The sequence below is a fragment of the Heterodontus francisci genome, chromosome 3, assembly GCF_036365525.1.
Source record: "Heterodontus francisci isolate sHetFra1 chromosome 3, sHetFra1.hap1, whole genome shotgun sequence".
NCBI lineage: Eukaryota > Metazoa > Chordata > Chondrichthyes > Heterodontiformes > Heterodontidae > Heterodontus > Heterodontus francisci.
The window spans coordinates 127,185,316-127,209,409 of NC_090373.1; the positions used below are offsets into that span (position 1 = coordinate 127,185,316).

A 24,094-nucleotide genomic window follows, 5' to 3' on the forward strand; every position below is an offset into this window, starting at 1 on the left:
TTGCTCCCACTCTGACCTTTCTATCCTGGCCTGCTGCAGTATTCCAATGAAGCTCAGCTCTGGTTTGTTTTTCTTTTGTCTCTTTCTTATTTTCTTTACTTTGCATTTGGACGGCAGCTATCCTGCCATTCACACCTCATCTAGAAACATCTTTTGTTTCTTTACTTGCCCCATTATCATTCCTTTTGGTTTGTACCATGAAATCTTTTGTCACTTAATCTCTCCTGCCCTATCATAGACCTTCCCTTTTGTTCTTCTTCCCAACCCCCACCTCACTTCACTCACCCTAAACCTGTTATATTTCTAACTTTTCCCAGTTCTAATGAAAGGTCACAGGCCTGAAACGTTGACCCGAATTTTACGCCACCTGCCTCCCCCCCTCCCCCACCCCCCCCCCCCCCCCCCCACACAGGAGTGGGCTGGTGGCCGGGGGGGGGGGGGGGGAGGAGTCATAAAATTGTGGGAGGCGGGGTTATCGTTCCCAATGCCTTCCCGCCCCCTCTGCAATGTTACCAGGGTGGCGGCGGTGAGAAATGGTCCACCCACCCCCCCAGGCCAATCAAGGCCCTTAAGTGGCCAATTAACTGCCACCTAAGGGCCTCTTCCCACCACCAGCAGCCGATGGGTGCCTTGCAGGCTGGGTGGGCGGAGCCCTCCTAATTGGGCACCCTGTGTCCCATCGAGGCCCCCCCCCAAAGCCCCAACTCCCCTCACTGAAATAAAGCCCAACTGCCCACCCCCTTGCCTCACTGGGGCCTGGCGAAGCCCCAAAACTTACCTCTCTTCTGGGGCCAACGTCCACGATCCTACAGTTGGCTGGGTGCAGTCCCAGCAGTGCCACTGCTCCCAGTGACGCTGCTGGAACTGAGAGCTGCCGGTCCTCTGATTGCGTCAGAGAGGTGGAAGTCCCGCCCAAGTGCAGGATTTTACACTCCCCAGGCCCAGCAGAGGCGAGCTCACCCCCGACTTTTTGGTCGGTGGGCGGGGCCGCTCAATGTAAAATTCCGGCTGTTAACTTTGCTTCTCTCTTCACAAATGTTGCCAGACCTGCTGAGTGTTTCCAGTTTTTCTGTTTTTAGCTCATAATATATACTGTGTACATGCTGAAATGATGACATAATTATGCTTTCTTTCAATTTGCTGTGCTTATTAAATAGTATGATGTCATTATTCAAACACCACTGTCGCACTTTGATGTTATCTTTATTTTCCTATAATTAGTCTTAACCCCATCTAGAATTCAAAATTCTCTTTGCATTTAGTTGCTCTGTCACTTCATCAAATATCAAAAAATGATATAATTTTATGTGGGCTGGATAAATGAAACCAAAATATTTTTTGGTAGGGGGAGAACCTTTGTCTACAGGTTTGCGATTCTAATTTTTTAATTTCCAGCTTGTTAACTTGTCCCTCTGCACTGTTTTCTTGTGTTTCAGCACAAACACAAAAGGAAAATGGCAAATATGTTTTTACTATCAGCAATCTACAGGACTTTAAAATTCAACCTATTGTAATTTTTTAAAAAACTTATTTTGTGTTTTCTCCTATTCTTTTCAACCATGCTCTTTGGCCCTTGGCCCATTGCCTAGCTTTCTCAATGTTAAAAAAGTAAATGTCTGATTTCAGGGACTTCTTTTGAGGGGTGGGGAGCTGGGGGAGTGAGTGAGATGGTATGCATCTCAGATTGACACCATGGAAGTAGTAGGTATTGTGAAATTTGTATTGACTTGTACTTATTGCATGACATTAAGTGCACCAAAATAGCATACAGCATGTTTTGTTTTCTTTGTTACAGCTCTTCAGAGTAACAAACATGTTAATATCTTACAAAAGATCTTCCCATTTCCTTGTCAATGGCACGACTGAACTGTAGTGTCAGTAGAAAGGAATGCATTTCAAGCTTTTATTACATTTAAATTTGTTCTGATGTTTTTGAATGTGAATTTGAATCTGTTTGTTGTGGATTATATTACAGCTATGGGTTTGGACTCATCGATGCTGCTTTAATGGTACAGCAAGCTCTTATCTGGACCCCTGTAAGACCTCAGCAGATGTGCTCTGAAGAATTGCCACTCAAGCCTGTGATGTGCGTACCCTGTTTTTTTGAATTCAGCTTTTTAAAGTTCAAACGCTAAATCAAAATGATCAATGCTTAGCCATTTTTTATTGTGATAGATTCTACAAAATGTACGACTACAAATGGCAATATGTATGGGGGCGGAACCCAGTGGAAAAGTAATTTGATTAAAGCCCTTTAGAGATGTGCAGCCTAATCAAAGTTGAAGTAAATCTACAGAAGTGGCTGATGAATGATTAATAATTAATCAATACCAGTGATGTGGCATTTTTTGAAATGTAAATTTGATGCATAAAACACTATTATCATCAATGGAAGCAGATGTGAATTGCAGGGGGAGGAGAGGAAAGAGAGAGGGAAGGAAGGTAGGCAAAAGTAATAATCAAGTACTGTTACTGACACAAAGATGCGTCCAGGCAAACACTTTGAGCTTGTGGCTCCATTTACTACACTGTTGCCTAAGCAGCTTTTTAATGGTAGTGGCAGGTTTATAGAAGCATCAAATAGCAGAGGCGTAACCACAGCGAGACAGTGTAGATCAAAAGTTTCAACAACAGAAAAAAGACCCCTTGAAATGTTCTTGTGTCACAACATCTATACAAAGCCTCATGGACAACCCACTTGTTAGTTTCTTGTGAATCCGTATATTTTAAATTGTCTCTTAACTCTTTCCAATGCAAGTCCTTTCCAGTGTAAAGTTGCAGCAGACCAGGATGTTAAGAACTGTGCAGGTGCATTAGTCCACTCCCCTGTTGTATTATTGATCATACTTACAATGATTTGAGATCTTTGCAAACAGTACAAACATTCCATCCAGAATTCTTGCAGTTCTTTTGAACTGTTAGCACTTAATTCAAAAAGCTGTTACAAATTAGTGTCCCATTTATATTACGATATAAGCCATTTCACAGCTGCTGAATCCACTTACTTATACTACAACAGTGTTAAAGTAATTGGGGGTGGTTTTCCCTGGATACTTCAGTTAGTTAAGAGTCTCCAAGGTGGCCCAAGATTGGGTCTCGAGTTGTCATGCTGGTTTAACCTGCCTTTAGCACAAGGCAATATCTTGGTAAAGGAGTTGAAGCTTGTGCTAGGAACAGCTACCCGGAGGATCGTGAAGGGTCTAATTGACAATTAAATTGCCTGCTCGCACTCTCTAAAGGGGCTATCACTTCATTTAATAACCTCTCCAAACAGCGACCAGCTGAACAAGATTAAACAAGTGGTTGCTGAAGATTTAGAGTGCCACTTAAAGGCACACTCACCTTTCACTGTTCACTTGATGCTGGAGGTTTAAAGAGGACTTTTTAAACATAGTGAAATTTTCTGGGACACTTGGTCAAAACTTTACCAACACACGATCTACATTTATTCTAGACATTCGCTGAGGACTTCACCTAGCTGTAGTATGACCTTATGAGTTATCAGGAGAAAAGAAATGCTTGGTCATGGGCATCTTGCTACATGATCCCCTAAGTCGAGTGTAGGAAAGGGAGGAAAACATGAGGCAAAGTAAAGCAGCATGAGCGGCTGCAGGAGGAAGGGACAGCGAGACGAGATAAACTCTTTTCTTGCTGCGGGTACAGGACATTCCTCCTCCTCTGGATCTCCTCCACCAGGACCTCCTTCCAGTGCCACATCTGAGAACCTGTGCACCCTCTCAATCAGTCCCTTAGCCGTCCTGAAATGTTTCAGTGTGTGTCATCCAACGTACTGCACACCCTCAGTGGAAGTGGATGCCTGGAGCCTGTATCTGCAGTTTAAAAGTGGCTCAGTTGATAGCATCCTTGTTTCTAAATCAGAAGGTTATGGGCTCAAGTCCCATTCAAGGACATCAGCACAAAAGTCGAGGCTGACACTCACTGCAGTACTGAGGAGATGCTGTCTTTTGGATGAGACATTAAAACAAGACCCCTTCTGCCCTCTCAAGTGGATGCAAAGGATCCTATGGCACCATTTCAAAGACGACCAGGGCAGCTATCCCCGGTGTCCTGGCCAATAATTATCTCTTAATTAGCATCATAAGAACAGATTATCTGACCATTATCACATTGCTGTTTGTGGGAGCTTGCTGTGTACAAATTGGCTGCCGTGTTTCCTCATTACAGCACTTCAAAACTACTTTATTGGCTATACAGTGCTTTGGGATGTCCTGTGGTCATGAAAGGTGCTATATAAAAGCAAGACTTTTTTTTTACAAAATATACTTTATTCATAAAAATCTGTAAAAATTACATTGCCAAACAGTTTCCAAACAGCACGAAAAAATACAAACATTGCAAAAGAGATCAGTTTCTTTCAATAATGTCATGAGTTTCTTCCCAACCCTTCCGTTTCACAATTGTCATGTCAATTACAGTTTTACATTTACAGCAATTGAGAATATTAACGATACAGTTCGAGGGGCTTCCCATGGTTCCAGCCCCTCAGTCCAGCTTGGTGGGGGAACCTTACACTGTGGTCTTTCCCCATTGAGCCTTTGCTGCGGCTGCCCCAAGCTTTAGTGCGTCCCTCAGCACGTAGTCCTGGACCTTGGAATGTGCCAGTCTGCAACATTCGGTGGTGGACAACTCTTTGCGCTGGAAGACCAGCAAGTTTCGGGCAGACCAAAGGGCGTCTTTCACCGAATTGATAGTCCTCCAGCAGCAGTTGATGTTTGTCTCGGTGTGCGTCCCTGGGAACAGCCCGTAGAGCACAGACTCCTGTGTTACAGAGCTGCTTGGGATGAACCTTGACAAAAACCACTGCATCTCTTTCCACACCTGCTTTGCAAAGGCACATTCCAGGAGGAGGTGGGCGACCGTCTCTTCCCCACCACAGCCAACGCGGGGGCACTGTGCGGAGGGGGCGAGACTTCGGGTGTGCATGAAGGATCTGACGGGGAGGGCCCTTCTCACCACCAGCCAAGCTACGTCTTGGTGCTTGTTTGAAAGTTCTGGTGATGAGGCATTCCGCCAAATGACTTTGACGGTCTGCTCGGGGAACCATCCGACAGGATCCACCGTTTCCTTTTCCCGTAGGGCCTTGAGGACATTCCGTGCAGACCACTGCCTGATGGACCGGTGGTCAAAGGTGTTTTTCCGCAGAAACTGCTCCACGAAGGATAGGTGGTACGGCGCCGCCCAACTGCACGGAGCGTTCCGCGGCAATGTGACCAGGCCCATCCTTCGCAACACCGGGGACAGATAGAACCTCAGCACGTAGTGACACTTGGAGTTTGCGTACTGGGGATCTACACATAGCTTGATGCAGCCGCACACGAAGGTGGTCATCAGGATGAGGGCCACGTTGGGTACATTTTTCCCGCCCATGTCCAGAGATTTGAACATCGTGTCCCTCCGGACCCGGTCCATTTTAGATCCCCAGACGAAGCGGAAAATGGCTCGGGTGACTGCCACGGCGCAGGAGTGGGGTATGGGCCAGACCTGCGCCACGTAGAGCAACAACGTGAGCGCCTCGCACCTGATGACCAGGTTCTTACCCACAATGGAGAGAGATCGCTGCCCCCACATGCCCAACTTTTGTTGTACCTTGGATACTCGCTCCTCCCATGTTTTGGTGCATGCCCCGGCCCTTCCGAACCATGTCCCCAGCACCTTCAGGTAATCTGACCTGACGGTGAAGGGGACAAAGGATCGGTCAGCCCAGTTCCCAAAGAACATGGCCTCGCTCTTGCCGTGGTTAACTTTGGCTCCCGAGGCCAGTTCGAACTGGTCGCAGATGCTCATCAGTCTGCGCACGGACAGCGGATCCGAGCAGAAGACAGCGACGTCATCCATGTACAGGGAGGTTTTGACCTGAGTGCCTCCGCTGCCTGGGATTGTCACCCCTCTTATGCTCGCATCCTTCCTAATAGACTCAGCAAAGGGTTCAATACAGCAAACAAACAAGACCGGGGACAGAGGACAGCCCTGTCTGACTCCAGATTTGATCGGGAAACTTTCAGATTCCCACCCGTTGATTGACACTGCGCTACTGATGTTTGTGTAGAGCAGTTGGATCCAATTGCAGATTCCCTCCCCAAACCCCATTTTGGAAAGCACGTCCATCATGTAGGTGTGCGATATCCTGTCAAAAGCCTTCTCCTGGTCCAGGCTGATGAGGCAGGTGTCCACCCTCCTGTCCCGTACGTAGGCGATCGTATCCCTGAGTAGCGCGAGACTATCAGAGATCTTCCTGCCGGGTACAGTACAGGTCTGATCGGGGTGAATCACCAACTCCAGAGCAGACTTGACTCGACTGGCTATGACTTTGGACAGAATCTTGTAATCAACATTAAGCAGTGAGATGGGCCGGCAATTTCTGATTTCTGCCCTCTCCCCCTTCTGCTTGTAAATGAGGGTGATGATGCCTTTCCTCATGGATTCTGACATGCTGCCGGCCAGGAGCATACTCTCGTATACTTCCAGCAGGTCTGGGCCAACCCAGTCCCACAGGGCCGAGTACAACTCGACCGGTAAGCCGTCGCTCCCGGGAGTTTTACTCGTCTCGAAAGACTCGACGGCCTTTGTCAGCTCGTCCAGAGTTAGCGGCTTGTCCAGTCCCTCCCTCCTGCTGTCATCTAAGACCTCTGTGATAGATGACAGGAAGGACTGGGAGGCTCTGCTGTCTGTGGGCTTCGCGTCATACAGCCCAGCATAAAAGGATTTGCTGATCCTGAGTATGTCGGGCTGCGAAGACGTTACCGAGCCATCTTGTTCCTTCAGGCTGCTGATAACAGAGCTCTCTCTGTGTACCTTTTGGAAGAAGTAACGCGAGCACGTCTCATCCTGCTCGATGGAGCGGACTCTGGACCGGAAGATGATCTTGGAGGCCTCCTTGGCAAAGAGCGAGGCCTGCTGGCTCTTCACCTCTTTCCACTGAAAATTACTTCTAAACAGTGCTTGAGTTCTAAACCTGCACGTGTTTGTTTTAGCACCTCCAGTCACCTTTAAGTCATGGTAATCATCACTTAGCCCCAAAATTGCAAGCCCAAACTTGACACTTTGAAACAGAAGCATCTTATTAGCACCACACCCTTTTAGCCCCTGTGTTCACCCTCTCACCAAAGTAACCCCCACTGTCTTTCTCATGCACAATTAATTGAAAGTGATGTTTGAGATTTTGCCAATGTCACAAATATAGGAACCAGGAGAAAAGTCACTGTCAGAAGATTTATTTTCAGTCATTGGGTATTCTAAAGAAACCGCCTTCCTTGGTCACAGAAATGTTTGGAGTTTTAGAATTATGGAAGATGAATGGCACTGAAAGAGGCCACTTGGCCCATCATGTCTGTGCCAACTGAAAAACGAGCCATTCAGCCTAATCCCACCTTCCAGCATTTGGTGCATAGCCCTGCAGGTTACGGCACTTGAGGTGCATATCCAGACACCTTTTAAATGAGTTGAGTGTTTCTGCCTCTACTACCCTTTCAGGCAGTGAGTTCCAGACCCCCACCACCTTCTGGGTGGAAAAATGTTTCCTCATCTCCCTTCTAATCTTTCTACAAATCACTTTAAATCTATGCCCGAGTCACTGACCTCGTTTGCAAGGTAAATAGGCTCTTCACCTCCACTCTATCCAGGCCCCTCACAATTTTGTACATTGTCAATCAAATCTCCCCTCAGGCTTCTCTGTTCCAAGGAGAACAACCCCAGCCTATCCAATCTTTCCTCATAGCTGCATTTTCCAGTCCCAGCAACATCCTCCTAAATCTCTTCTGTACCCTCTCTAGTGCAATTACATCCTTTCTGTAATGAGGTGACCAGATTGCACACAGTACTCAAGTTGTGGCCAAACCCATGATTTATACAGTTCCAGCATAACCTCCCTGCTCTTGTATTCTATACCTCAGATATAAAGAAAGGATTCCATATTCCTTCTTAACCATCTTATTGACCTATCCTGCTACCTTCAGGGATCTATGGACATTCCCTCCAAGGTCCCTCACTTACTGTACATCTCAGTATTTTCCCATTAATCGTGTATTCCTTTGTCTTGTTTGACCTCCCCAAATGCATCACCTCACCCTTCTCCTGGTTGAATTCCATTTGCCACTTTTCTGCCCACCTGACCAGTCCATCAATATCTTCCTGCAGTCTACAGCTATCCTCCTCGCTACTAACCACATGGCCAATTTTTGTGTCGTCTGTAAACTTCTTGATCATGCCCCTTACATTTGCATCCAGATCGTTAATATAAATCAAAAAGCAAGGGACCCAGTACTGAGCCCTGCAGAACGCCCCTGGAAACAGCCTTCCAGTCACAAAAAACACTCATCAACAGTTACCCTTTGTTTCCTGCCACTGAGCCAATTTTGTATCCACCTTGCTACATTTCCAATGGGCTTTTATGTTTTTAACCAGTCTGCCATGTCGGGCCTTGCTAAAATCCATGTAGACCACATCAACTGCACTACCTTCATCAATCCTCCTTGTTACTTCTTCAAAAAATTCAGTCAAGTTAGTCAGACAAGATCTTCCCTTAATTAGTCCATGCTGACTAGCCTTGATTAATCCATACCCTTCCAACTGACAGTTTATCTTGTCTCTCTGAATTGATTCCAATAATTTGCCCACTACTGAGGTTAGACTGACTGGTCTGTAATTATTTGGTCTATCCCTCACTCCCTTTTTAAACAGAGATGCAATGTTAGCAGTCCTCCAATCCTCTGGCACCATACCTGCATCCAGTGAGGACTGGAAAATGACACATAGATGCTTCCTATTTCCTCCCCAACTTCTTGCCTGGGGTACATTTTGTCCGGCCCTGGTGATTTATCCACTTTCAAGGATGCTAATAATTAATACTAGTTAATGCTAATTAATTAATGCTAATTAATACTAATGCTAATCCCTAATCCTAGGGAATGAAGCTGAACAATTGGTAGAAGTGTCAATGGGGGAGCATTTCGGGGATAGTGACCATCACTCTAAGATTTAAGGTGGTTATGGAAAAGGACAAAGATGGACCAGAAATAAAGGTACTGAATTGGGGAAAGGCCGATTTCAATATGATAAAACAGGATCTGGCTAAAGTGGACTGGGAGCAGCTTCTTGCAGGAAAGTCTACATCAGACCAGTGGAGTCATTCAGAAAGGAGATAATGAGAGTTCAGGACCAACATGTTCCCGTAAAGGTGAAGGGTAGGACCAACAAGTCCAGGGAACCCTGGATGTCAAGGGATGTAGAGGATTGGATAAGGACAAAAAAGGAGGCTTATGGCAGATTCAAAGCGCTGAAAATAGCGGAGGCCCTAGAGGAGCCCAGGGCGGCACAGTGACACAGTGGTTAGCACTGCAGCCTCACAGCTCCAGTGACCCGGGTTCGATTCTGGGTACTGCCTGTGGAGTTTGCAAGTTCTCCCTGTGACCGTGTGGGTTTTCGCCGGGTGCTCCGGTTTCCTCCCATGGTTGATAGGTAAATTGGCCATTATAAATTTCCCCTAGTATAGGTAGGTGGTAGGGGAATTGAGGGAAGGTGGGGATGTGAGAGGGTAATGGGATTAATGTAGGATTTGTATAAATGGGTGGTTGATGGTCGGTATAGACTTGGTGGGCCGAAGGGCCTGTTCCAGTGCTGTATCTCCAAATAAATAAAATAAGGAGTATAGAAAGTGTAGGGTGGCACTTAAAAAGATAATTAGGAGAGCGAAGAGGGGGCATGAAAAACACTGGCAGACAAGATAAAGGAAAATCCCAAGGCATTATATAAGCATATTAAGGGCAAGAGGATAATCAGGGAAAGAGTAGGACCCATTAAGGAACAAAGTGGCAATCTGTTTGTGGAGCCAGAGGACATAGGTGAGGTTTTAAATGATTACTTTTCATCTGTGTTCACAATGGAGAAGGACGATGTAGGTGTAGAGATCAGGGAGGGCGATTGTGATATACTTGAACAAATTAGCATTGAAACGAGGAAGTATTAGCTGTTTCAGCGGGCTTAAAAGTGAATAACTCCCCAGGCTCAGATGAGATGTATCCCAGGCCGTTATGTGAGGCAAGGGATGAGATAGCAGGGGCTCTGACACAAATTTTCAAATCCTCTCTGGCCACAGGAGAGGTACCAGAGGACTGGAGGACAGCGAATGTGGTACAATTATTCAAGAAGGGTAGCAGGGATAAACCAGGCAATTACAGGCCAGTAAGTCTAAGGTCAGTGGTAGGGTAACTATTGGAAAAAATTCTGAGGGACGGGATTAATCTCCACTTGGAGAGGCAGGGATTAATCAGGAATAGTCAGCATGGCTTTGTCAGGGGGAGATCAGGTCTAACAAACTTGATTGAATTTTTTGAGGAGGTGACTAGATGTGTAGATGAGGGCAAAGCAGTTGATGTAGTCTACATGGACTTCAGTAAGGCTTTTGATAAGGTCCCGTAAGGGAGATTGGTTAAGAAGGTAAGAGCCCATGGGATCCAGGGCAATTTGGCAAATTGGATCCAAAATTGGCTTAGTGACAGGAGGCAGAGGGTGATGGTTGAGGGTTGTTTTTGTGAATGGAGGCCTGTGACCAATGGTGTACTGCAGGAATCGATGCTGGGACCCTTATCGTTTGTAGTGTACATTAATAATTTAGACGTGAATATAGGAGGTATGATCAGTAAATTCGCAGATGACACGAAAATTAGTGGTGTCGTAAATAGTGAACAAGAAAGCCTTAGATTCCAGGATGATATAGTTGGGCTGATAAGATGGGTGGAGCAGTGGCAGATGGAATTTAATCCTGAGAAGTGTGAGGTGATGCACTTTGGGAGGACTAACAAGGCAAGGGAATATACAATGGATGATAGGACCCAAGGAAGTACAGAGGGTCAGAGGGACCTTGGTGTATCTGTCCATAGATCACTGAAGGCAGCAGCACAGGTAGATAAGGTGGTTAGGAAGGCATATGGGATACTTGCCTTTATTAGCCAAGGCATAGAATATAAGAGCAGGGAGGTTATAAAGAAGCTGTATAAAACTCTAGTTATGCCACAGCTGGAGTACTGTGTGCAGTTCTAGTCACCACACTATAGGAAGGATGTGATCGCACCGGAGAGGGAGCAAAGGAGATTCACAAGGATGTTGCCTGGGCTGGAGCATTTCAGCTATGAAGAGAGACTGGATAGGCTAGGGTTGTTTTCCTTGGAGCAAAGAAGGAAAGGGGGGGACATAATTGAGGTATACAAAATTATGAGGGGCATTGATAGGATAGATAAGAAGAAACTTTTTCCCTTAGCTGAGGGGTCAATAACCAGGGGGCATAGATTTAAGGTAAGGAGCAGGAGGTTTAGAGGGGATTTGAGGAAAACAAAATTTCTCCCAGAGGGTGGTTGGAATCTGGAACACACTGCCTGAAGGGGTGGTAGAGGCAGGAGCCCTCACAACCTTTAAGAAGTATTTAGATGAGCACTTGAAACACCATAGCTTACAAGGCTACGGGCCAATAGTGGGAAAATGGGATTAGATTGGATGGGTGCTTGATGACCGGCACAGACACGTTGGGCCAAAGGGCCTGTTTCTGCGCTGTATAACTCTATGACTCTAATACTTCCTCCCTCCCTATGTTTATCACATCCAATATTTCACACCCCTCTTCCTTACCGAAAAAATCTGCACTGTTATCCTCTTGTGTGAAGACAGATGCAAAGTATTCATTAAGAACCATACCAACCAACATCTTCTGCCCCTACACATAGGTTACCTTTTTGGTGTTTCATGGGGCATATTCTTTCCTTAGTTATCCTCTTACTCTTAATGAATTGATAAAACATCTTTGGGTTCACCTTGATTTTACTTGCCAATATTATTTCATGCCCTCTCTTAGCTTTCCTAATTTCCTTTTTGATTTCACCCCTCTACTTTCTATACCCCTCTCAGCTTTCTGTGTTATTGTGTTCTCGGTGTCGGACATAAGCTTTCCTATTCTTGCCTTATCTTACCCTGTAAGCTCCTTGACATCCATGAGGCTCTATAATTGGCCATCCCACCACTTTTCTTTGTGGGAACACGTTTACTCTGAACCTCTTGAATCTCCCCTTTGAATACTTCCCACTGCTCTGAGACTGACTTACCTTCAAGTACACTTTCGCTATATCACTCCTCAGTTTAGTAAAATTGGCCTTGCCCCAATTGAGAACTCTAACTCCTGTTCTGTCCTTGTCCTTTTCCATAATTATGTTAAAACGGACTAAATTATGATCACTACCACCAAAATGCTCTCCCATTGCCACTCCTTCCACCTGCCCAGCTTCATTTCTTAAAACCAGGTCCAAAACCTCTCTTGTTGGACTTGCTACATACTGGCCTTCTCCTGAATTCTGCTCCCTCAATTCATTTAACACTAGAACTATCCCAGTTAATTATTGGGGTAGTTAAAATCCCCTCCTATTACTGCCCTATTGTTTTTGCACTTCTCAGAGACTTGCCTACATATCTGCTCTTCTATCTCCCTCTGACTGTTTGGGGTCTGTAGTACACTCCCAGCAGTGTGATTGCCCATTTTTTGTTCCTTAGCTCAACCATATGGCCTTATTTGATGAACTTTCTAAAATATCATCCCTCCTGACAGCTGGAATTGTTTCTTTGGCCAAAATTGCTACTCCCCTTCCTTTCTTATCCCCCTCTATCGTATCTGAAAACCCTATAACCAGGAACGTTGAGCTGTCATTCCTGTCCCTCCTTACGCCATGTTTCTGTAATAGCTATATCATACTGCCACGTGTCTATCTGTGCCCTCAGCTCACCTGCTTTATTTGCTATGCTCCTTGCATTGAAATAGACACCCTTCAGCACTGCCAAACTTTTTTTTTCTGACTTTTGTTTCTTCTGCCCCCAGACTCATCCACTAATTTTCTGTCTTCCATGTTCATTTCTGATTTTGTCCCACCTGAGTCTACCCTCAGGTCCCCTTCTACAGCACTTCTACCATGTTTTTTACTGGGGTTTTAGTGCTCTCTGACACAAATGATGGGCTGAATTTTACCGGCCCCTCGATGTTGCGGGTCGCGGCGTGGGGGCTGGTAAAATTCTGCAGGGAGCGGCCTGCCTCGACCCACGATGTCAAGAAGGGAGCGCTGCAAATTGCCGGCGGCAGGGGGGACCTCGGTGCAGCCTCCCCGCCGCACAGCGGTGGCACCCCAATTAAAATATGTTAAATGGTACTTACTTCTGCAGATTATGCAGCCTGCCACCTCTCCATGCACACTTCCCCATTTCACTTTGAATGGGCGGCTGTCACGTGTCATCCCGTTCATGATTTGAAAAGCCGGCGGATCATCGAAGGCAGATGGTTTCGCAACAGAAGGTAACTTCTGTTTTTAGGGGTCCCACTCTGCATACTGGAAGGGAGGTACTGTGTACCCTCCCTCCGTAAACATTGTACCCTCTGCATTTGTTTGTGTTTGTGCAGGAGAACAGCACTCTAGTCACCCAGTGTTCGGGGAGGATGCCAGAAAGGGTAGGAGCGTTAAGGTTATATGGATGGTGGGGGAAATCGATGCTGCTGGTAGGATCTTGATGTGGTCATGCTGTGCCTCTCTTAGTGTTGGCCAAGATGGGCAATACCATGGCACGCCACATAGTTGATCCATGTTAGCACCAGATGTACCCGTCAACATCAATCCCTGCCCTGTTAGGAACCTTTGGATTAATGAATGATAGAACTTCATTTATCACATGGAAATGGGTATGGCTCATCCTACAGTGTGCGATCCACTTCTCCTGAGGATGCGTATGCGCTGGAAGCAAGATCAACGGACGGGTGCAGTCCATGTAGAGGCTCCTAGTCGTGAGCACCAACCTCCAAGGGGAGCTCACCATTACGGTCGCCGTGCATCTGCAGACGCCACGTGACATGCCAACGGATGTCAGAGCACCAGTTTCAGAGGCCATTACACATGTAGAGAGGGTGGTGACTTGTCTCTTTGCCCTGCTCGACAATGACCTGCAGCCCATGGGCTTCGGTCGGCATCCTATGCCTGCAGTCTTCATCGAGGCAGTGATTCTTAAGCTTGATGCCTCTGCAACATTTCAGGGGCCCACCAGAGACCATTGTGGGGTCACACAGTCAGCAGTGCACCCCTGCATCAGGGAGGTCACCAATGCCCTGCACCGGAGGGCCAGTAAGTATGTCCGCTTTAGGACAGACCCTCACAGCCAGGCCCAGAAGGCCATTGGTCTCAGCACCATTGCCAGAGAACCATAGTCTTCAGGGTCCATAGACTGCACCCATGTGGCCATTAGACCTCCCACCCAGCTACCAACTGCAGACGTTGCAATTAAAGGAATCCTCTCAATCTAGGTGAAGCTGGTATTTCATCACCAGAGATGCTTCAGGCAAATCTGTGACTGCTTCTCAGGCAGCTGCCATGACACCTGGATCTTTCGCCAATCCCTGCTGTTCAATGAACTGGCTCAGATGGAGGGGTGGCTTCTTGGAGACAAGGGATATCTCTTGCAGACATGGCTCCCAACACCAGTGAGAGACCCCACTACTGCTGCAGAGGAGAGAAAAAACGCCATCCACTGAGCTGAAAGATTTACCATTGAGCAGGCAATCTTTAGAATTAGAATTAGAACATTACAGCGCAGTACAGGCCCTTCGGCCCTCGATGTTGCGCCGACCTGTGAAACCATCTGACCTACACTATTCCATTTTCATCCATATGTCTATCCAATGACCACTTAAATGCCCTTAAAGTTGGCGAGTCTACTACTGTTGCAGGCAGGGCGTTCCACGCCCCTACTACTCTCTGAGTAAAGAAACTACCTCTAACATCTGTCCTATATCTATCACCCCTCAACTTAAAGCTATGTCCCCTCGTGTTTGCCATCACCATCCGAGGAAAAAGACTCTCACTATCCACCCTATCTAACCCTCTGATTATCTTATATGTCTCTATTAAGTCACCTCTCCTCCTCCTTCTCTCCAACGAAAACAACCTCAAGTCCCTCAGCCTTTCCTCGTAAGACCTTCCCTCCATACCAGGCAACATCCTAGTAAATCTCCTCTGCACCCTTTCCATAGCTTCCACATCCTTCCTATAATGCGGTGACCAGAACTGCACGCAATACTCTAGGTGCGGTCTCACCAGAGTTTTGTACAGCTGCAGCATCTTCATGTTCTAAATACGCTCCCGTTCCCTGGATAGATAGGGTGCTGTCCTGTACAATGGGCCAAAAATGACATGACCTTTCTTTCCTGCTCGCGGTGGTCTTCACAAATACGCACCCAATAGGGGGCATGCCTTGAATTATGAGGAGAGATGTCAACTGCACTCATCCTCAGTCTATGAGGACAAGGAGGACCTATAACAGGAAGAGCTTGGGAGAGCAGATGCCAACCAGGCTCCTCGTGCAGGGCTAGCAGGGATCTAGGGATGAATAGCAGTGCCTTAGCAGACATAGGCTCTCTGCTCCATATGAGCCAACATGAGCTCTGGAAGTCACACATTGGCCCCGCTCACCTGCTGTGCAACAGTCCACATCTGCAGCATGTCGGTGTAAACCATTTGAGTCAGCAGCTGACTGGGCCAATTTCCATGTCACTGCATCCGTTGAGAGGCTCATGAGTTATGGTGGCATGGCAATGAGTCGATTGCATATATTAACATTCCTGGAGGGCCAGTGGAGCAAGGCATGTGACATTAGCGCTACATGCAGGCAAACATCATGCACAGAGGAAAACAGGACACACATGTTGGTGAATAAGATTTAGTGCAATGATTATTTACATTGCTGTGACACCCATGCATTCCCATTTGTGTTAGTGTGTTCTCTGTAAATGTTTGTGGGTGCCCGTTCTCGGTGCCACCTCTGCGCGAGCAGCCTGACTGGAGGAAAGCTGCTGATATGATTGCCCTTTGGCTGTGGATGACTTTGGTGATCATACCGTGCTCGCAGGAGGACTAGAGGGCCCCAGCTGGCTGGGGGTGTGCTCGTTCATCCCGTTCTGGCATTGGACCCTTTGACGGAAGATGGTCCCATGGCTACTCACTTCCTCTGCCCTCTCCAGCCAGACTGCTTTGCTCAGGCAGGAGGGCCTTTTCTTACTGTCTCTGGTGAACAGGACCTCCCACTTTGCCCGCACATCCTGGAGGAGAGTGAGCAGGGAGGCTTCGCTGCACTGTGGCGCACCCTAGAGCACCCCTCTGCCATCCTTGGCTTTTGGTGTGATCCTTTAAATGCAAAGGTGACTCCACTATGTAACTGTTCTAACTTCTGGCTGCAAGGTTTATCTTGCACATATTTGAAACCAATGCAGGACTGGCAAGAAAATCTGTTCTGTTGTCCTGGTTTTTCAACTATTACACATGTTCACGAACACTTTGCTTCTGCAGCAGCTGATCATATTTACTGGTGTAATATTTCTAGTTGGCAAGGCAGCCAAGGCAGAAAATATGAACATATTTTCCATGTTTTTTTAACAAAGATCGTTTAATTGCAGTTACATGTATTTTCACATAACAGTTGGCAGGGAAATGAATACAGATTCCAAATGCTTATTGGTCTGCGGCTTTTCACAGTCAGATGATTAGAAGCCCATAGTATGTAAATATTCTTCAGTTGTAGTTTTATTTCTGTTGTGTATTTGGTTTTTATGGTATATTTAAGTCTCACGTCCTGGAATGTGCAAAATTAAGATTATTCACCCAGGTGCGGCACACCTACAAGAATCAATGTAACATTTGAGTGGAAGGAGAGCATTGCAACTTCACAGGACACTGGGACACAGCATGTGTATGTGGCAGCAAAGCAGAAAGTGCTGGGGAAACTCAGCAGGTGAGGCAGCATCTGTGGAGAGAGAAGCAGGGTTAACTTTCAGGTCTGTGAACTTGATCAAGTTAACTCTGCATCTCTCTCCACAGATGCTGCCTGACCATTCTGGATTTCTGCAGCACTCTCTGCTTTGCTGCCAGATTGACAGCAGCCCCACTCTTCAGCAGTCAATTAAGTATTTCTTTGACAGCTGTCAGGAAGCAAGTGCTGGGGCACTGTACATGGGGCCCCAGCACCTGCTGCACGGCTGTCAAAAGGTCCCTCACTGCACCGAACGTCCCACCTCACCCCGCAATATTGAGGAGTGGGGGTGGGGGGGAGGGGGGCGGGTGGCAGCAGCTCAGTGCAGTGATGCTAATGATATCGTGGTGGGTCTACGGCGGCCACTGAATGCGGGTACCCCGCTGAGTTTAAAGGGTGCAACTGCGCAGCACAGCGCCCAATTAAAATTCAGCCTGATGTGTTTTCTCCGCAAGCGAGAAGAAAGATATAGATCGCTCAAGGGGTTGAGGGTTGAGGGACTAGAAGTGATTACAGAGATAGGGAGAGGCAAAGCTTTAAAATTTAAAATTTTAAGCCCCACAACCCTCCAAGATATCTGTGCTCATCTAATTCTAGCCTCCTGAATATCCCCAGTTTTAATTGCTCCACCATCGGTGTCCTTGCTCTCAACTGCCTCGGCCCTAAACTCTGAAATTCCCTCTCGAAACCTCGCCGACTTCCAACGTCTCTTTCTTCCCTTAAGAAGCCACTCAAAAACTACCTCATTGACCAAGCTTTGGCCATCTGCCCTAATATCTCATTCTGTGGCTCAGTGTCAAATTTTGTTTTAGAACAGGCCTTTGAAGTGCCTTTGGGCGTTTTAATAATGAAGAGATAGGTTTTAATTAAAATATTAAAGAAAAAGAGAGGTAGAGAGTCTGAGAGGCTTAGGCAGGGAATTACAAATTACGAATTACTGCTGAAGGCTTGGCCACCAATAGTGGAGCAATTAAAATTGGGGGTGCTCAAGTGGCCAGAATTGGTGCAGCTCAGCTATATCGGAGGGCTATTAGGCCAAAGGAGATTACAGAGATAGGGAGGGGGGGGCGAGACCATGGAGGATTTGTAATCAAGGATGAGCATTTTAAAATTGAGGTGCTGCTTAACTGGGAGTAGTCAGCAAACACAGGGGTGATGGGTAACTGGAAGTGGTGCGAGTTAGGACATGGGCAGCAGAGTTTTGGATGAGCTTAAGTTTATAATGGGTAGAAATCAGGAGGCCGGCCAGGAGTGCGTCAAGTTTAGATGTAACAATGGTGTGGTGAGGGTTTCAGCAGCAGATGAGCTGAGGCAGGTTACAGAGGTGGAAATAGGTGGTCATCTCAGATTAAATGTGACACCCAGGTTGCGAACAGTCTGATTCAACCTGAAGTTGCCAGGGAAAGTGATAGAGTTGGTGGCCAGGGAATGGAGTTTATGATGATGACTGAAGACAATGGCTTCGGTTTCCTCAATACTTATTTGGAGAAAATTTCTGCTCATTGAACACTGGATGTTGGACAAGCTGTCTGACAATTTAGAAACAGTGGAGGGATCAAGAGACACGGTGGTGAGGTAGAGCCTAATATCTGACTACACATGAGTTTAACCCTGCATGTAAATGTAGTATTCTTTTGTAATCAGAACTGGATATTTGTGTCTTTTGCACAAGTGCTTTTTCAGTATTGCTGAAGGCAAAATGAAGAAATACTTGATGAGAGGAGGCCAGATACAATGGCTATCCAGCTTTATTCCACAGTGTATGAACATTCAGAGCAATGTTTATGATTGCATTCACTTATTTCAATCAGTATACAAAATAACCAACAATGCTACCCCACTTTTTACCTGAACAAGAAAACATCTAACTCTCCTCCATCATTTCTAGTCTTTTAGTCTCAGTGAAAACCTTGCAGTTTTCTTTCTGTTTTATCTCTTGCTGTTCACAGCCACAATGAGATCAGAGGCTTTCCACACAATGGGCAGTATTTTGTGGCTAGGTGCCAGGTCCCACTGTCGGGACCAGAAGCGGGAGCTGTTGCTGCTTGTGTGGGCCTACCACTAAGGTAGCAGAGTGGATAGACAGGCGGCGAAGGCAGCGTGAGGTCACGGCGTGGCAGTTGCTGGCGCCATATTTAAAGGGTTGCCGGCACTCAGTATCATAGAGTCATTGAGTCGTACAGCATAGAAACAGGCCCTTCGGTCCACCGCGTCCATGCCGACCATAATGCCTATCTATGCTAATCCCACCTGCCTGCATTAATTCCATATTCCTCTATGCCTTGCTCATTCAAGTACCTGTCCAGATGCCTCTTAAATGTCGCGACTGTTCCTGCCTTCACCACCTCTTCAGGCAGCTCATTCCAGATACCCACTATTCTTTGTGTGAAAAAATTACCCCTTTGATCCCCTTTAAACCTCCTCCCCCTCACCTTAAATTTATGCCCTCTGGTTTTAGTCACCTCTACCATGGCAAACAGACTCTGGCTATCTACCCTATCTATGCCTCTCATAATTTTATATACCTCTATCATGTCCCCTCTCAGCCACCTTCGCTCCAGGGAAAACAGACCCAGCCTATCCAATCTCTCTTTATAACTCAAGCCCTCCAAACCAGGCAACATCCTTGTGAATCTTTTCTGCACCCTCTCTAGCTTAATCACATCTATCCTGTAGTGCAGCAACCAGAACTGCACACAGTACTCCAAATGCAGCCTAACCAACGTTATGTACAACTGTAACATGACGTCCCAACTCTTGTACTCAATGCCTCAGCCAATGAAGGCAAGCATGCCATACACCTTCTTCACCACCCTGTCTACCTGTGTTGCCACTTTCAGGGAACTATGTACTTACACCCCAATGTCTCTCTGCTCAAGAACACTCCCCAGGGCCCTGCCATTCACTGTATATGTCCTGCCCTGGCTTAACTTCCCAAAATGCATCACTTCACACTTTTGTGCGTTAAATTCCATTTGCCACTCCCTTGCCCACTTTCCCAGTTGATCTATATCCTGTTGTAACCTTAGACAACCTTCTTCACTGTCCACTATACCACCAATTTTGGTGTCATCTGCAAACTTACTAATCATGCCCCTTACATTCACATCCAAGTCATTAATATATATGACAAACAACAGAGGGCCCTGCGGCATACCACTGGTCATCAGCCTCCAATCTGAAAAACAACCCTCTGCTACCACCCTCTGCCTCCTATCACCAAGCCAATTTTGGATCCAATTTGCGAGCTCACCCTGGATCCCATGTGTTCGAACCTTCAGGACCAGCCTACCATGCGGGACCTTGTCAAAGGCCTTGCTAAAGTCCATTTAGACAACGTCCATCGCCCTGCCCTCATCAATCCTTTTGGTCACCTCCTCAAAAAACTCAATCAAATTCGTGAGACATGATTTCCCACCCACAAAGCCATGCTGACTATCCCTAATCAGACCATGCCTTTCCAAATGCATATAAATCCTGTCTCTTAGAATCCCTTCCAATAACTTTCCCACCACTGATGTAAGGCTCACCGGCCTGTAGTTCCCTGGCTTATCCCTGCTGCCCTTCTTAAATAAACATTAGCTATCCTCCAGTCTTCCGGTGCTTCACCCATGGGCAACGATGATACAAAAATCTCTGCCAGGGCCGAAGCAATCTCCTTCCTGCTTCCCATAGCATCCCAGGATACACCTGGTCAGGCCCTGGGGATTTATCCACCTTAATGCGCTTCAAAACCTCCAACACCTCCTCCTTTGTAATGTTGATATGCTCCAGGACATCGGTGTTCCCTCCCTTGAACTCACTGGCTTCCATGACATTCTCCATGGTAAATACAGACGAGAAATATTCATTTAAGAGCTCACCCATTTCCCATGGCTCCACACATAGATTACCACACTGATCCTTAAGGGGACCTACTCTCTCCCTAGCTACCCTTTTACTCTTAATATACTTATCGATTCTTTTAGGATTCTCCTTTATCTTATCTGCCAGGGAAATCTCATGGCCCCTTTCGCCCTCCTAATTTCCTTCTTAAGTGTAGTCCTACATCCCCTATACTCCTCAAGGGACTCGTTTGATCCCAGCTGCCTATACCTGACATATGCCTCCTTCTTTGTCCTGACCAGACCCTCAATATCCCTCGTCAACCAAGGTTCCCTAAACTTGCCAGCCTTTTCCTTCCATCTAACAGGAACATGCTGGCCCTGAACTCTTCCTATCTCACTTTTAAAAGCCTCCTACTTGCCAGATGTCCCTTTACCTGTAAACAGCCTCTCCCATTCAACTTTTGAGAGTTCCTATCTGATGCCATCAAAATTAGCCTTCCCCAATTTGGGACTTCAACCTGAGGACCAGTCCTATCCTTTTCCATAACTATCTTGAAGCTAATAGAGTTATGGTCACTGGTCCCAAAGTGCTCCCCCACTGACAAATCAACCACCCGCCCATCCTCATTTCCTAAGAGGAGGTCGAATGTAGCCCCTTCTCGAGTAGGGCCATCCACATTCTGCTTCAGAAAACTATCCTGGACACACTTAACAAATTCTTCCCCATCTGATCCCTTATCACTAAGGCAGTCCCAGTCAATATTAGGGAAGTTAAAATCACCTACTGTTCTTCTTTGGCCTCCTTGTCTCGAGAGACAATGGGTAAGCGCCTGGAGGTGGTCAGTGGTTTGTGCAGCAGCGCCTGGAGTGGCTATAAAGGCCAATTCTAGAGTGACAGACTCTTCCACAGGTGCTGCAGATAAAATTGGTTGTCGGGGCTGTTACACAGTTGGCTCTCTCCTTGTTCTTCTGTCTTTTTTCCTGCCAACTGCTAAGTCTCTTCGACTCATCACACTTTAGCCCCACCTTTATGGTTGCCCGCCAGCTCTGGCGATTGCTGGCAACTGACTCCCACGACTTGTGATCAATGTCACAGGACTTCATGTCACGTTTGCAGACGTCTTTAAAGCGGAGCCATGGACTGACGGTGGGTCTGGTACCAGTGACGTGTTCGCTGTACAATGTGTCTTTGGGGATCCTGCCATCTTCCATGCGGCTCACATGGCCAAGCCATCTCAGGCGCTGCTGGCTTAGTAGGGTGTATATGCTGGGGATGTTGGCCGCCTCGAGGACTTCTATGTTGGAGATACGGTCCTGCCACCTGATGCCAAGGATTCCGGAGGCAGCGAAGATGGAATGAATTGAGACATCGCTCTTGGCTGACCTACGTTGTCCAGACCTCGCTCCCTGGACAAGGTACTGAGGACACAGGCTTGATACACTCGGACTTTTGTGTTCTGTGTCAGTGCGCCATTTTCCCACACTCTCTTGGCCAGTCTGGACATAGCAGAGGAAGCCTTTATTGCAACCTATTACAACCTAATTACTATTACAACCCTATGATTCCTACACCTATCTGCGATTTCCCTACATATATGCTCCTCCACTTCCCTCTGACTATTGGGGGGCGCACTGGACTTGTTTGCTTTAACTTCTACATTTGCCTCAATTACTCATCTGAGAGACTACTACTTTGGGTCCCACCCCACTGCAAGACAGGTTTAAACCCTCCCGAGTAGTACTAGCAAACCTCCCCGCAAGGATATTGGTCCCCCTCCAGTTTAAATGCAACCCGTCCCTCTTGTACAGGTCACCTCTGCACCAGAAGAGATCCCAATGATCCAAGTAGCTGAAGCCCTCCCGCCTACACCAGCTCTTCAGCCACGCATTCATTTGCCTAATCCTCCTATTCCTACCCTCACTCGCACGTGGCACAGGGAGTAATCCTGAGATTACAACCCGAGAGGTCCTGCTTTTTAACCTTCTGCCTAACTCCCCATATGCAGTTTGCAGGACCTCATCCCTCTTCCTGCCTATGTAGTTAGTACCAATATGGACCACGACCTCTGGCTGCTCACCCTCCCCTTTCAGAATGTCCTGCAGCCACTCCGAGACATCCTTGACCCTAGCACCAGGGAGGCAACATACCATCCTGGAGTCTCGTTTGTGGCCACAGAAACACCTATCTGCACACCTTACGATAGAATCCCCTATCACTATAGCTCTTCCAACCCTTTTCCTACCCTGCTGTGCAGCAGAGCCCTCCGTGGTGCCACAAACTTGGCTGTTGCTGCTTTCCCCTGGGAGGTCATTCCCCCCCAACAGTATCCAAAGTAGTATATCTGTTTGAGAGGGGGATGGCCACAGGGGACCCCTGCACTACCTGCCTGCACCTACTACTCCGTCTGGTGGTCACCCATCTCTTTTCTGCCTGTGCAATCATTACCTGCGGTGTGACCACCTCTCTAAACGTGCTATCCATGATGTCCTCAGCATCGCAGATGCTCCACTGTGAATCCACCTGCAGCTCCAGCTCCGTAATGCGGGTATCATGGGGACTGCCAGGACATCTGCAGAAGGAAAGGAAATCAGCAGAGACAATGGCAGATGGAAGACCCCAGGTGGCCCCACAGTTCACTAGTACCTCCCTGCAGTCTTTCCTTCAGGCTGCAAGGCCAAGGGAAAGGAGGAGGAGACCGGCCTGACTCACCAAGCAAGCCTGGATGGAGAGTGCAGAATAGTTCAGCATCTGTGGAGGTCACACCCAGAACCTCACTCCAGTGCCGCAACTGCATCAATGACCTTATTAGTTCTGCCAAGGTGAGTATTCCATACCTCTTTCCCCTTTGGGTCTTCTATGTGGCAATGCGGCAGAGTGAGTTTGGTGGAGAGGGAGTAGCCACCCAGTCGGTGGTGAATGGATCAGGCAGCAGCATATCCAGTTCGAGGCGTGACTGCATCTTGGTGAGAAGTGCCTGTCTGTTATTGCTGACTCCTGCAAGGCCTCTCGAGAGTGGTCACCTACAGCAGGCATTCATCCGCCCCTATCATGAATAGCTGGGTTGCCACCAGTGTAGTCATTGCATTTGTCATCATGGGGTGACTAAGAGTGTGCATCTTTGTGCTTGCAGGAGAAGACAGCCCATAACATTAAGGAATGGGCTAAGAGTGGCGGAGGGGTTCCTAACCCCCATAGAGTAGGAGGTGTTGAAATTGGCAGGGCAGCACCGGGGCAACGCCATTGCAGACAGGAGTGCAAACAGAAGGGAGTGGCAGGAGCACAAGGGTGTCTGTGCTGCACATGTTTCCACCGTTAGACATATGGAGCTCCACACTAGGAGTAGTTGGAAGGACGTAATGGCAAGTGCATAAACCTTTATTCTTTCTTGTGTCTCATGTGGGTCAGGAAGAAGAACTGAGTGCTGCAGTGACCA

General features: G+C 47.2%; 1 protein-coding gene across 1 annotated transcript in view; it reads left to right on the top strand.

The window, feature by feature from the left end:
- Window positions 1-24,094, top strand: part of LOC137367139 (PC3-like endoprotease variant B) — a 650,040-nt gene that overhangs the window by 614,586 nt on the left and 11,360 nt on the right. The window contains exon 9 of the mRNA XM_068028579.1: window positions 1,976-2,086. Within this exon, the coding sequence (XP_067884680.1) occupies window positions 1,976-2,086 (111 nt within the window). The remainder of the gene's footprint in view (window positions 1-1,975; window positions 2,087-24,094) is intronic.